This window comes from Sorex araneus, chromosome X, assembly GCF_027595985.1.
Source record: "Sorex araneus isolate mSorAra2 chromosome X, mSorAra2.pri, whole genome shotgun sequence".
NCBI classification, from domain to species: domain Eukaryota; kingdom Metazoa; phylum Chordata; class Mammalia; order Eulipotyphla; family Soricidae; genus Sorex; species Sorex araneus.
In genome coordinates this window covers 157,610,258-157,622,606 of record NC_073313.1, presented here as the reverse complement: position 1 = coordinate 157,622,606, position 12,349 = coordinate 157,610,258, and the positions used below count along the sequence as shown (strand labels likewise).

General features: G+C 47.2%; 1 protein-coding gene across 1 annotated transcript; it reads right to left on the bottom strand.

Annotated features, from left to right (window-relative positions):
- Positions 1-9,622: 9,622 nt before the first annotated feature.
- LOC101555502 (olfactory receptor 12-like) lies at positions 9,623-10,570 on the bottom strand. The gene has a single exon (XM_004620643.1). It carries the CDS (start codon positions 10,568-10,570, stop codon positions 9,623-9,625), a length of 948 nt encoding a protein of 315 aa, XP_004620700.1.
- Positions 10,571-12,349: the final 1,779 nt, after the last annotated feature.

The window sequence follows — 12,349 nt, the reverse complement described above, 5'->3', positions numbered from 1 at the left end:
ATGGGTAGCTTGCCAAGCTCTGCCGTGTGGGCGGGATACTCTCAGTAGCTTGGTGGGCTCTCTGAGAGGGATGGAGGCTTTTAGGGCGGCCTCTAATCATCCTTAAAGGTGCTCTCAGTCCACTGAATGCAAACTTTTGGTCAACTGGCATGTTGTAATGATCTGCACGCTGACAAACACGCACCTACCTAAGTCTCTTGGGCAGCACCTGTTGGTTCACTCTTTGCTTGTTGGCACTGTTGCCACCCCCTGCCATGATGAGGTGGTTAATATGCTTTTTTAAAAATCTGTTCACTTCTATGTAAATCTTGTGGAGATCAAATTTGATTTCATGACTCATGATAATGGCTACTTGGACGATAAGAATGGAAAGGGGAAATATAAGATAGTGGGGTTTGATAAATTTCTCACTGGACCTAATCTTTGGTGAATTTTGACAGTTTAAGTTGATAGAGCATTTTTCTGTCAATAGAAAAAATATATTAAATCATCTATTCTTCCATCGTGCAACCAGGAGTGAAGTCCTGTGGTTGGACCTCTGGGTAATATCTCATGATTTTATTGCTTGTGGACTGGAGCGATAACACAGCGGGTAGGGCATTTATCTTGCATGCGGTCAACCCGGGTTCAATTCCTCCGTCCCTCTTGGAAAGCCTGGCAAGCTACCGAGAGTATCCCGCCCGCACAGCAGAGCCTGGCAAGCTACCCGTGGTGTATTTGATATGCCAAAAACAGTAACAACAAGTCTCACAATGGAGACGTTACTGGTGCCCGCTCGAGCACATCGATGAACAATAGGACGACATGCTACAGTGCTACAATGCTTTATTGCTTGTAGTATGGTCTGGAGCCAAAAGAGATCCTCAAATTGAGATATTGCATTTGTCATCCAATGACAGCTTGGTTCTTTTTTTTCCTATTGAATCACTGTGAGCTACATTTGCAAATCTTTCATGTTTGAGTTTCAGTCATACAATGATTTAACACCCATCCCTCCACTAGTGTACATTTTCCACTGCAAATGTCTCCAGCATCCCTCTCTCCCCTATCCCACCCCACCTCCTGCCTCTATGGTAGGCAGTTTCCTTTTTACTCTCTACTTTGGGGCATTACGGTTTGCAATACAGATACTGAGAAGCCATCATGCTTGGTCCTTTATCTACTTTTAGCACATATCTCCCATTCCAAGTGATCCCCCCAACCATTATTGACTTAGTGATCCATTCTCTATTCCAGCTGCCTTCTCCCCCAGCTCATTAGGCAGACATCCAACTGTGGAGCAATATTCCTGTCCTTGTCTCTAATGTCTTTGGGTGTTAGTCTCATGTTATGATATTTTATATTCCACAAATGAGAGCAGTTATTCTATGCCCATCTCTATATTTCTTTTTTCTTTTTTTATAGCTAAATTTTTAAATTTTATTTTATTTTATTAAATCACCGTGTGGAAGATTACAATGCTTTCGGGCTTAGGTCTCAGTTATACAATGCTGAAACAACCATCCCTTCACCAGTGCCCATATACCACCACCAAAAAAAAAAAAAAACCCACACAGTACACCTCCCATCCCGCCCCCCCACCCCCTACCTTGTAACTGATAAGTTTCATTTTACATTCTGTTTACTTTGGTTACATTCAATATTTCAACACAAACCTCACTATTGTTGTTAGGAGTACCCCACTAGATTCAGACCTACTGTGAAGACAAATGAGGTCACACGGCCGCGGTAGCGGCCGCGCGGTTTTGAATTTCTGTACTTTAACAAGAAGTCCAGGGAGATTTCTTCCAGATATTAGATAATTGCAGGCTTGAAAACCCAATCTGTGGTCGTCTTAATATGGCGGCCACCGCGCCCTTCATCCCCGGAGAGAAAGAGGCGAGAGAGAGAAATACCTTTTCCCTCCCGAGTGGGCATGGGGCCGAGGCTTAGTTCTCAGGCTGGAGACATTCTGCGAGGAGTTGCTCACACCGAAAGAGGTTTTGCTGGGTCTGGATTCACGCTTGTACAGCTGCGGAGAGGCCGCACATGGGTGCGGCCCCCGGGATCACATCTCGGTGGAGGGAGGGGCCGGTGCCTCCCACCTTCCCAAGAGCACCCTCGTGTCCTTTTGCTGCAGTTTTTGTCGTAAATCCCATCTGTGGTCGTCTTAATATGGCGGCTACCACGCCCTTCATCCCTGGAGAGAAAGAGGCGCGAGAGAGAAATACCTTTTCCCTCCCGGGCGGGCAGGGGGCCGAGGCTTAGTTCTCAGGCTGGAGACATTCTGCGAGGAGTTGCTCACACCGAAAGAGGTTTTGCTGGGTCTGGATTCACGCTTGTACAGCTGCGGAGAGTATATTTCTGACTCATTTCACTTAGCATGTTCCTGTCTATGACTATCCACTTATAAGCAAATTTCTTTTATTTTTTATTTATTTATTTATTTTTATTTTATTGAATCACCATGTGGAAAATTACAATGCTTTCAGGCTTAAGTCTTAGTCATACAATGCTGAAAAAACCATCCCTTCACCAGTGCCCATATCCCACCACCGAAGACAAAAAAAAAAAAACAAAAACACAGTACACCTCCCATCCCGCCCACCCCCATAACCCCCTGCCTTGTAACTGATAAATTTCACTTTACTTTCTATTTACTTTGGTTACATTCAATATTTCAACACAAACCTCACCATTATTATTAGGAGCACCCCACTAGAGTCAGACCTGTTGTGAAGAGAAATGAGGTCGTGCAGCCGCAGTAGCGACCGCGCGGTTTTGTACTTCTGTACTTTAACAACTGAGTCCAGGGAGATTTCTTCCGGATATTCGATCATTGCAAGCTTGTAAACCCCATCTGTGGTCACATCTCGGCAGCGGTGGGAGGGGCTGGTGCCTCCCACCTTCCCAAGAGCACCCTTGCGCCCTTTTGCTGCAGTTTTTGTCGTAAAATCCCGTCTGTGGTCATCATAATATGGTGGCCCCCACGCCCTTCATCCCCAGGAAGGGACAGGCGAGAGAGAGAAATACCTTTCCCCTCCCGGGCGGGCATGGGGTCGCAGCTTAGTTCTCTGGCAGGAAACAATCTGCTAGGAGCAGTCCATGTTGTAGTTGGTTCAGCTGGGTCTGGATTCACACGGGTGCAGCTGTGGAGGAGCCGCACACGCGTGCGGCCCCCGGGGTCACATCTCGGCAGCGGTTATAAGCAAATTTCATGACTTCATCTCTCTTAACAGCTGCATAGTATTCCATTGTGTAGATGTACCATTGTTTCTTTAACCAGTTGTCTGTTCTTGGGCACTCGGGTTGTTTCCAGATTCTGGCTATTGTGAACAGTGCTGCAATGAACATACAGCTGCAGATGTCATTTCTACTGTGCTCTTTTGCACCCTTGGGATATATTCCCAGAAGTGGTATTGCAGAGTCATGTGGGAGCTCAATTTCTAGTTTTCTAAGGAATGTCCATATTGTTTTCCAAAAAGGCTGGAACAATTGGTATTCCCACCACCAATGAAAGAGTCTCTTTCTCCTCACATCCACACCAGCACTGGCTGGTCTTGTTCTTTTTGGTGTGTGTCAGTCTCTGTGGTGTGAGATGATATCTCATTGTTATTTTGATATGCATCTCCCTGATGGTTAGCGATGTAGAACATCTTGGTTCTTTCACGAGGGAGAAACTGTTTGTCCATGATAATCAAACCCTCTCTGATGGAACCAGACTCAACATGAACTTGTATTTTCACTATTTTAATACTTTTGTTATTTTAATCAGAGGTCCTTGTTCTTTCTGTTGAAGAAATATTAGGTCTTAGAAAAACTGAGAAGAGGGTAAGTCATATCGGGAACTTTTTCTTACATATTTAATTGTCCAAAAGAGAATACACACATGTTGGAGAGGCCAGGAGTATGGAGATAAGTTGTATGTGGAAGCAAGAATATTGTTTCTGCAAAATTTGGGTCATGCATATAGAATACCATGTCTTCTTTCCTTCAAAAAGCCCTTTCAATGGCAACCGGTGTTTCTACCTACAATATGCAATTATCTACGTATATAACTGGACATGCACACTATGAACACATAAATTCATAACATATAATTGTATTTATGTATATAAACACATATTAAAGGGAGATGGTCACCAGGTCTATAGAGAGACAAAGACAGAGACAGACAGAGACAAAGGTACAGAGAGAAAGATAAAAGTGTAGTTTGGGGGAAGGTGAGAATGTATTGTTAATTAACATGTAAGTAATTATAAGATATTTATACTTGAAAATAATTCAATATAATATTCTACATCAAAATAGCTGATAAAAAGTCCCTCAACTCAACTAATACAGAGAAAACATTGGAGCACCATCAGGAGTATTCTCCAAGCGCAGTTAAGAGTAAAACCTGAGCACTATTGGGTGTAGACCAAAAACAAAAACAGAGTCTCGGGCCGGGGCCGGAGCTCAGGCTCCAGCTGAGATTCGACCCGGGTGGCCATGCCTTTGCACAGCTGTGTGGATGTGGAACGAGCAGGAGCCAGAGCCAGCTTTATGACTTGGGGTTCCAGCGAGTGCTTGCAACCATGTATACAGACTGTGAACTATGCTTTTGCTCCATGCTGCTCCAGGAAGGGAAATGATTCAATTTCCAACTTAAATCTCCCTGGACTTAATTACTATAATACAGAAATTGTAAACCGCGCGGCCGCAGTAGTGGCCGCGCGACATTTTATCTCTTTATTCTCATCAGTGGAAAACTTATTATCAAATATTTCCTTGTCAATAGAGCTGTATTCTTGGGGGATAAATTCCAACAAAAATAGTGAGTCTGTGTTGAAACAACAATAGTGAGTTTTGTGTTGAAATATGGAATGTAATCAAGGTAAAGAGAAAAGGAAGTGAAATTATCAGTCACGCAGGGGGGGGCTTGGGGGGTGAGGGGTGAGACGTATACTGTTTTTTTTTGTTTGTTTGTTTTTATTGGTGGTGGAATATGGGTACTGGTGAAGGGACGGGTGTTTGAGCATTGTATAACTGAGACATAAGCCTGAGAACTTTGTAACTTTCCACATGGTGATTCAATAAAATAAATTAAAACAAAACAAAACAAAAACAGAAACAAAAAACTCTGAAAGGAAGATCTAAAATATTAACTTCCATAGAAGAAATCATGAGAAAATTTTATGACCTTGAATTTGGCATGGATATTATTGAGCTCATGAAAAAAATGCAAAAATAGACCAATAAGAAACCACAAAACTCGCAAATCTGTATGTACACATTAACAATCAATGGAGTTAAAAGCAACATGTGATATTGGGATAAGTATCTTCAATTTGTCCGCTGATAAGGAGTTAATATCCAAAATGCATAATCAGCTCCTCCAATTGCAAAAATTCAGTAGTTCGATTAAAGTATGAGCAAATTATTTGAATACATGTTACTTCAAATATTATCTAAAGTTGTGAGCAGATGCTTTAAAATGCTAAATATCAGTACTCATTCCGAATCCCAAATAGAGTGGCTTAGTGTCTTGCATTTGTATGGCAATGCAACAAAGATGAGAGTATCAAAACGCACAAAACGACCTGTAATGATTAGAATGTGGAGAAATTATTTTTATGTGTTGATAGAAATGTAAAGTATTGCAATGATATAGAAAATAGTTTAGAGTTTCCCATCTAAAGTTAGAGAAGATTCATCACACCATTAGATAATTCTCATCATGTCCAAAATAATTTAATGCAGATTCTCGATTCTCTAAGAGATTTCATTCATTGGTGAATTCTCCATAATAGACAAAATATGCAGAGAGTCTTTTGCCTGCGCACCTGGCTGTATTCCCCGGGGCCCCTCGGAGGAGATGGGCTCCAGCTTCCCTCCCCACCCCGAGCAGAGCTCCCGGTGGCTGAAGACCTCCAGAACCTAGCCACGGCCATGCTCAAGGCCCCTCTCCACACGTTCGGACGAGGCTCATGCATGAAGCTACCGGCAGAGGAACCCAGGTGTGTGGGACCCGGGGCTGAGACCTCCAAGCCTGCTCTTGGATCAGAACTGAGCCTCTTCTGCCCGGATTTCCCATTTTCCAGTAGCTAGGCGGTCACACCCAGGGACTGCCCCCGGCTCCCTGTAATCCCAACAGTGGCCAACATCCAGAGACTTAAAAGCAAACTCCTGTAAGAGCGGCCACTTGACATCTTACAGCCTACTTCTCCCTCTGGGAGAAACTGGCAAGCTACCGAGAGTTTCCTGCCCACAGGGAAGAGCCTCACAAACTCCCCATGGTGTATTTATATGCCAAAACCAGTAACGACCTGGGTCTCATTCTCCTGACCCTGAAAGAGCCTCTAATATGGCATTGTTAGGATGGACCATTAGAGAGAGGCTTCTAAAATTTCAGGGCTAGGACGAATGGAGATGTTACTGAGACCTCTCGAGAAATTCGATGATCAACGGGATGATGATGATGATGATGATGATGATGATGATGATGATGATGATGATGGGACAAAATATGGAAGAATACCAAATGTTCATCAGTTCAAGAATGGATCAAGAATTATGGCATTAATTCAGCCTTAAAAATAAGAATATGGGGCTGGAGCGATAGTACAGCGGGTAGGGCGTTTGCCTTGCACGTGGCCGACCCAGGTTCAATTCCCAGCATCCCATATGGTCCCCTGAGCACCGCCAGGGGTAATTCCTGAGTGCAGAGCCAGGAGTAACCCCTGTGCATCGCCAGGTGTGACCCAAAAAACAAACAAAAAAAGAATATTATTTCATACTTAGTACATAGAAGAAGTTTGGGAGTATTAAGCTAAGAAAGAAAGCCAGACTTTAAAGGACAAATGCTAAATAATTTGAGTTGTTGGAGATATCTAAAGTTAAATATAGTTAGAAAGTGGGGAAGTTCCCAGAGGCAGGAGAAAAAGCGATCCAGTCAGTGTAAGGAGTATGGAACTCCAGTTTTCAAATTGAAAAAGCTCTGGAAATCTCACATACAACCATGTCATTATCCTCAACACTTGCAGACTCTACACACAAAATTAGGTTCTATGATTAGTTTTAATGCAATGTATTGCTGAAGTTTCACCACTTCAGCAAAAAGTGGTGAAAGACTTCTAACAACTGGCAGAGAACCAGAAGAAAAACTACAAAATAGTCTTTAATTAAGTAATTTATCCTTCACTTAATGTCACTGACCTAAATACAGTTATGCCAGGCATATTTCAGAGTCTGGGATTAGTAAAAATGACCTCAAAACTTTAACTATCAGAAATGTTCTGAGTACATGCAATATGGGAGAAGCACAATGCAAATATTTATACAATAAACGAGCAACAAAACCACCCTTAGAGGGAACCACCATGTGTTCACTAGAGTTGGAAATGGAGATAACACGTGGGAGTTATCTCCATTTCAAAAATGGTTAAAAAAAAAACAAAGAAAGTTGTATAGAATTTTCCCCTTCATTTTCCCTGTAGACTAATAGAAAATCTCATGGAGGTTTCTCAAATTATTTCATCTATATCCCCCTTTAAAAAATAGCCTGCCTGGAAAGAAAGCATCTATTGCCTTTCCCTGAGAATGAGACCCCCAACTCCCGCCACCCCCACCCCCCATCCCAGCATCCCAGGGGCTGTGGCAGCCACTTTGGGACAGGGTTGCCGAATGGAGACAGTCTCTCGATTGATTTCTGAGTCATCAGAATCGATTTTTTTAAATATAAAGAACTGGATATTGCCCGTTTGTAGTGCCAATAGTTAGCCAATATGAAGATCCATCTACACTTTGTTACAGTGTAACAAAGACTGTAAGGGCCTCCTTTCCCCATCAAACATGGAACCACCTGGTAGGAGATATCTAAATATCTTTTAAAGATTCTAGGGAATGCCTGGAAGAAATGAAAGACATGTGGAGAGAAGGGACAGAGAAAGAGACAAAGGGAAGGAGAAAGAGAGGAAGGTGAAAGAAGTGATTCAGAAGGAGGAAAAGAAGGAGAAGGAGGCTAAGACACTGAGCAAGAACTGACTGCTAAAAAGAGGTAAAGGGAGATGTATGATGACCTGTTGACCTGTCAGTCCCTGTACCACAAACCATTATGCCTGAAAGGGGAGAGAAAGGAGGAGAGAGTGAGAGAGAGAGAGAGAGAGAGAGAGAGAGAGAGAGAGAGAGAGAGTAAAGTGTCTGCCATAGAGGCAGACCGGGGTTGAGGAAACTGGGGACATGGGGTGGAAATATACACTGGCAAAGGGGCAGATATTGGAACACTGTTTGACTGAAACTCAATCAACTTTGTAACTGTGTATTTCATGGTAATTTAATAATAAAAATTAAAAAAATATTTTAGTGGTTCAAAAAAAACAAAAGAAGTGTAAGAAAAGAATGAAGGAGGAGGCGGAGGAGGAAGGAAGGTTGAAGGTGCATCAACACGGCAACAAGGCACCAATTGTGGGGCAAAAGAGCAGGCAACCCTTCCAAAGAGTGCTTGTTAACAGATAAATAGGATATATTTGCAACTAAACTTCATTTTGGAAGATCAAGGCAGCGGGAGCATATTCCCAGGACCACGACAGTTTGCAGGTGGCTCCGCCAGGGCCAGCAGGGAGCTGTCCACCAAGGAAGGTGCACACCTCAGTGGGCACGCCAGGACAGCAGATAAGGATGGGGTCGGTGGGCTCTGCATCTGCTCTGAGGAGTCATATGAGTGGGGTGAGCAGCCTAGCCCCCTCATCTCAGGCAGAGTGGGCATGGCCTGGGCTGCAGCTCCCTCCAGTGACCCTCATTCACCCCCATCCAGGCCTTCTCTCCTTATTGATGTGTGGATGGCAAAGCAGTTTCTATGGCTAAGAGGTCCTGTGGGGTCACCTTGGGATGGGTGGATGGGCGCTTAGGACCCAAGCGCTCAGCTGGTGGCAAAGCGGGTCACAGGGATGGAGTGTCTTCAGCAGGAGATCAGGCCTCTGCTGCAGTGGGGTGGCGGTCTACTGAACGGAGTGAAGGCCAGGAGGAGCCGCGATGTGTGGGACTGAGGGGCATAGGCCTGGCTCCTGGTCAGGGGGCACCTCCAGGCACTGCCCAGGAGAGGGGCAAGGCTGCCTGGGAGTCAGTGGCTCTAGGTGCCCCAGGGGCCCGCTGTGCTCATGGCCACTCTCTGAGAGGAAGGCAGAGAGTGTCTGTCCCAGGCACCTCCACCGCTGGGTGTTAAGCGTGTGCCCCGCTTCAGAGGCAGCTCATTGCTCTGACGTTTGTATATTCTACAGGTAAAACCGTGGGCTCCTTCCATTTTTATTATTTATTTATTTTCTTTGCTTTTTGGGTCACACCCAGCAATGCACAGGGGTCACACGTGGCTCATGCACTCAGGAATCACCCTTGGCGGTGCTCAGGGGACCATATGGGATGCTGGGATTTGAACTCGGGTTGGCCGCGTGCTCCTTCCATTTTTAAACTGGTCTTCTCATTCAAAGAACAAGCCTAATTCATCTTTGTGTCTCATACCTGCAAGGCCGAGTCCACAATGTGTCTCAAGATGAGGAATTAAGATGGAAGAGAGAAGCAAGGGGCAGTACTGAATCACTCCACATCCAGGGCCTCTTACCTCTGAGCCCCTGCATTGCCCAGCACACACGTCCCTCTGGCACCTACCTCAGGGCCCCGTGTGCTTCTGCCCCAGGCGCTGAAGGGCCTCCTTCACGTCCTTGTTACGCAGACTGTAGATGAGAGGGTTGAGCATCGGGATGACCAGCGTGTAGAACACGGAGATCACCTTGCCCTGCTCCTGGGACTCCACGGCCCCCGGCTGGGCATACATGACAAAGGCAGTGCCGTAGAAGAGGAGAACCACAGTCAGGTGGGAGCCACAGGTGGAGAAGACTTTCAGTCTCCCGGATCCTGCACGCATCCTGAGGATGGTCACTATGATGTAGCCGTAGGAGATGAGGATCACAGTTGTGGTCCCCAGAATGATGAGCCCACAGATGCCAAACAAGATCATTTCATTGAGCGCCGTGTCGGTGCAGGCCAGCTGGAGCAAGGCGGTCACATCACAGAAGAAGTGGTTGATGCGGTTGGAGCCACAGAAGGGGAGGCTGAACGTGAAGCTGGTCTGCATGGTGGTGTTGAAGAGGCCTCCGCAGTAACTGACCAGCACCAGGCGGGCACAGGCTGAGGGACGCATGGTGACGGGGTAGCGCAGGGGGCTGCAGATGGCCATGAAGCGGTCATAGGCCATCACGGCCAGGATAAAGGCCTCTGTGCTACCCAGCAGGGAGAAGAAGAAGAACTGGGCGGCACAGCCTGCAAAGGTAATGGCTTTGGAGGAGGAGAAGTGGGCCAGGGCGTTGGGGGTGATGGCAGAGGAGTAGCACAGGTCCAGGAAGGACAGGTTCCGGAGGAAGAAGTACATGGGGGAATGCAGACGGGCATCCCGGGTGATGACCACGATCATGGTGAGGTTCCCCAGGACGGTCACTGTGTACAGGGCCAGGAAGACAGCAAAGAGCAGGGCCTGGGTCTTCGGGCCCCCCTCGAAGCCCACCAGCACAAAGTCCTGCAGAGGTGCCGCTGAGAGATTCCCGTGTCTGAGGGCCCGCATGGCCCGGGATGGGTGGTGGGGGGAGGACCAGGTGGGAGACAGATGGGGACCAGGCCACGGCACACTTACTTCTCTGGAGCATGCAGCCTTTCCCTTGCCGCTGCCACAATGCACCACTAGGATTCAATTAGACATTTATTTTGCTTCAGAGCTGGTCAGATTCTGAAGGGCAACAGTCTGCAGTGAAAGAAGTCACAAACACGCATGAACGTTCCCGGGAGGAGACTGACCATTACCCCGCTGGGTGGCAGCAGCGCTGACCAGCCCGCATTCTGGACTGTCTGCTCGTGTTCCTTCCTGTCGGATGTTCCAGACCCCACGGAGGCGTTTCATCCCGTCCCCTGCCCCCTGGTTGTTCAGATGCTTCGGCACTCAGGAGTGATTATTGAGCATTATGACCTTGGCCCAGTGAGCGCCGGGTCCATTCGCAGACAGGCTGCGGGCAGAGAAGGCACAGAGCAGAGCCTGTGGTCTGGTAGTCCACTGACTGCCCCGAAGGACTCAAGCCCAGGTGGGACTTGTGAGTACTGCCGTCCCTAGGGCGGCGCCCAGTGGCAGGTTGTCAGTGGCCAGCGCTGCACGCTGGGAACAAGCCCTAGTGCTCACGTGTGCTGAGCGCGAGGCGCCCCTTCTGCCTCTCAGGGAGAATCGCACCTCCCTTAAGGCAGCCTGACCTGCACCCCCAGGACGGGTGCTCGACTTCCTGCCAGGTCCGTCCTGCTCATCTCCAACTTCCGGGGCTGAAGTGAGAGCTGCTAAGGCAAGGGTGACGCTGGGATCGCAGGGAGAGGATGCTGGGTGCTGCGAGCCTCAGGCCCGGGAAGGACGGCCACTGAGCGGCTCGAACACCTGAGCAGAGCTGGGCTTTGCAGCTGCACAGCGTTAGTCGGCTGGCATCTTTTTGACACTCTTAGAAAGAGTCTCTTCACCTGGCACAAGTGGGTTTGGGCCCCTAATGGCCAATTAGGTGGAGCTTGGGCTTCTGCGCCTCTCTGGGATTTTCCCTCACAGCAGTTCAGTGGCCACCTGAACCTGATCCCTGAACGCAACAGGGGCCCAAGGATGTGTGGCAGCCCCCCCAGGGCCCCTGGGATCAGAGCTTGGAAGGAGTAGAGGCAACACAGAGGACCCTGTGGCCTCATTAGCAGCTCTCCTCCTGGACCTTCAGCGAGAGAAACGCCGTGAGGAGCCGATTCCCTGTGGGTTCTGTCAGGGGACCTGACAGGAAATGGAGGAAAGTATGGCCCCTGAATGGCTGATGGCTGTGGGCTCTGCATCACTGAGAACACTGGGGACTTTCAAAACAGGATGATGCTTGTAGGGAACAAAAGCAAATCTCATCTCTCTCATGTTCGCTGATTCTGTAGGACCTGAGCACAAGGAAAGCATCTCCCGACGCTGAGCATAGGCACCCTGGAGAACACACACGGATGGAAAGAAGGCCAGGCTCTACACACCTTCCTCACGCCCCTCCATGCGTGACTCCCAGGAAGATGTTTATTTAAAATTTTCACATGCACAAAAGTAGAATTTACAAAATAGGCAATAACACAAAGGAAAATATAATGAGCTGATGTTCTAAGACATTCCACTCTCCAAGTGAGTGGCAGAGGGAGCTGGCCATATTTGGGGGTTCTGGGGGCCGAGTCTCTGCATCAAGAGAGTAGTCCAATGACTGTGGAAACACTTTTGCTCTGGTATCAGTCTTCTCCCAACAATGTGAGAACACAGTAGTTGGTGGAGGAAAAGAAAAAAGAGGAGGTGGATGAGGAAGGAGAA

What these genes read in the sequence shown, in the direction of transcription:
- LOC101555502 (XM_004620643.1), bottom strand. Translation starts at nt 10,570, where the DNA reads ATGCGGGCCCTCAGACACGGGAATCTCTCAGCGGCACCTCTGCAGGAC.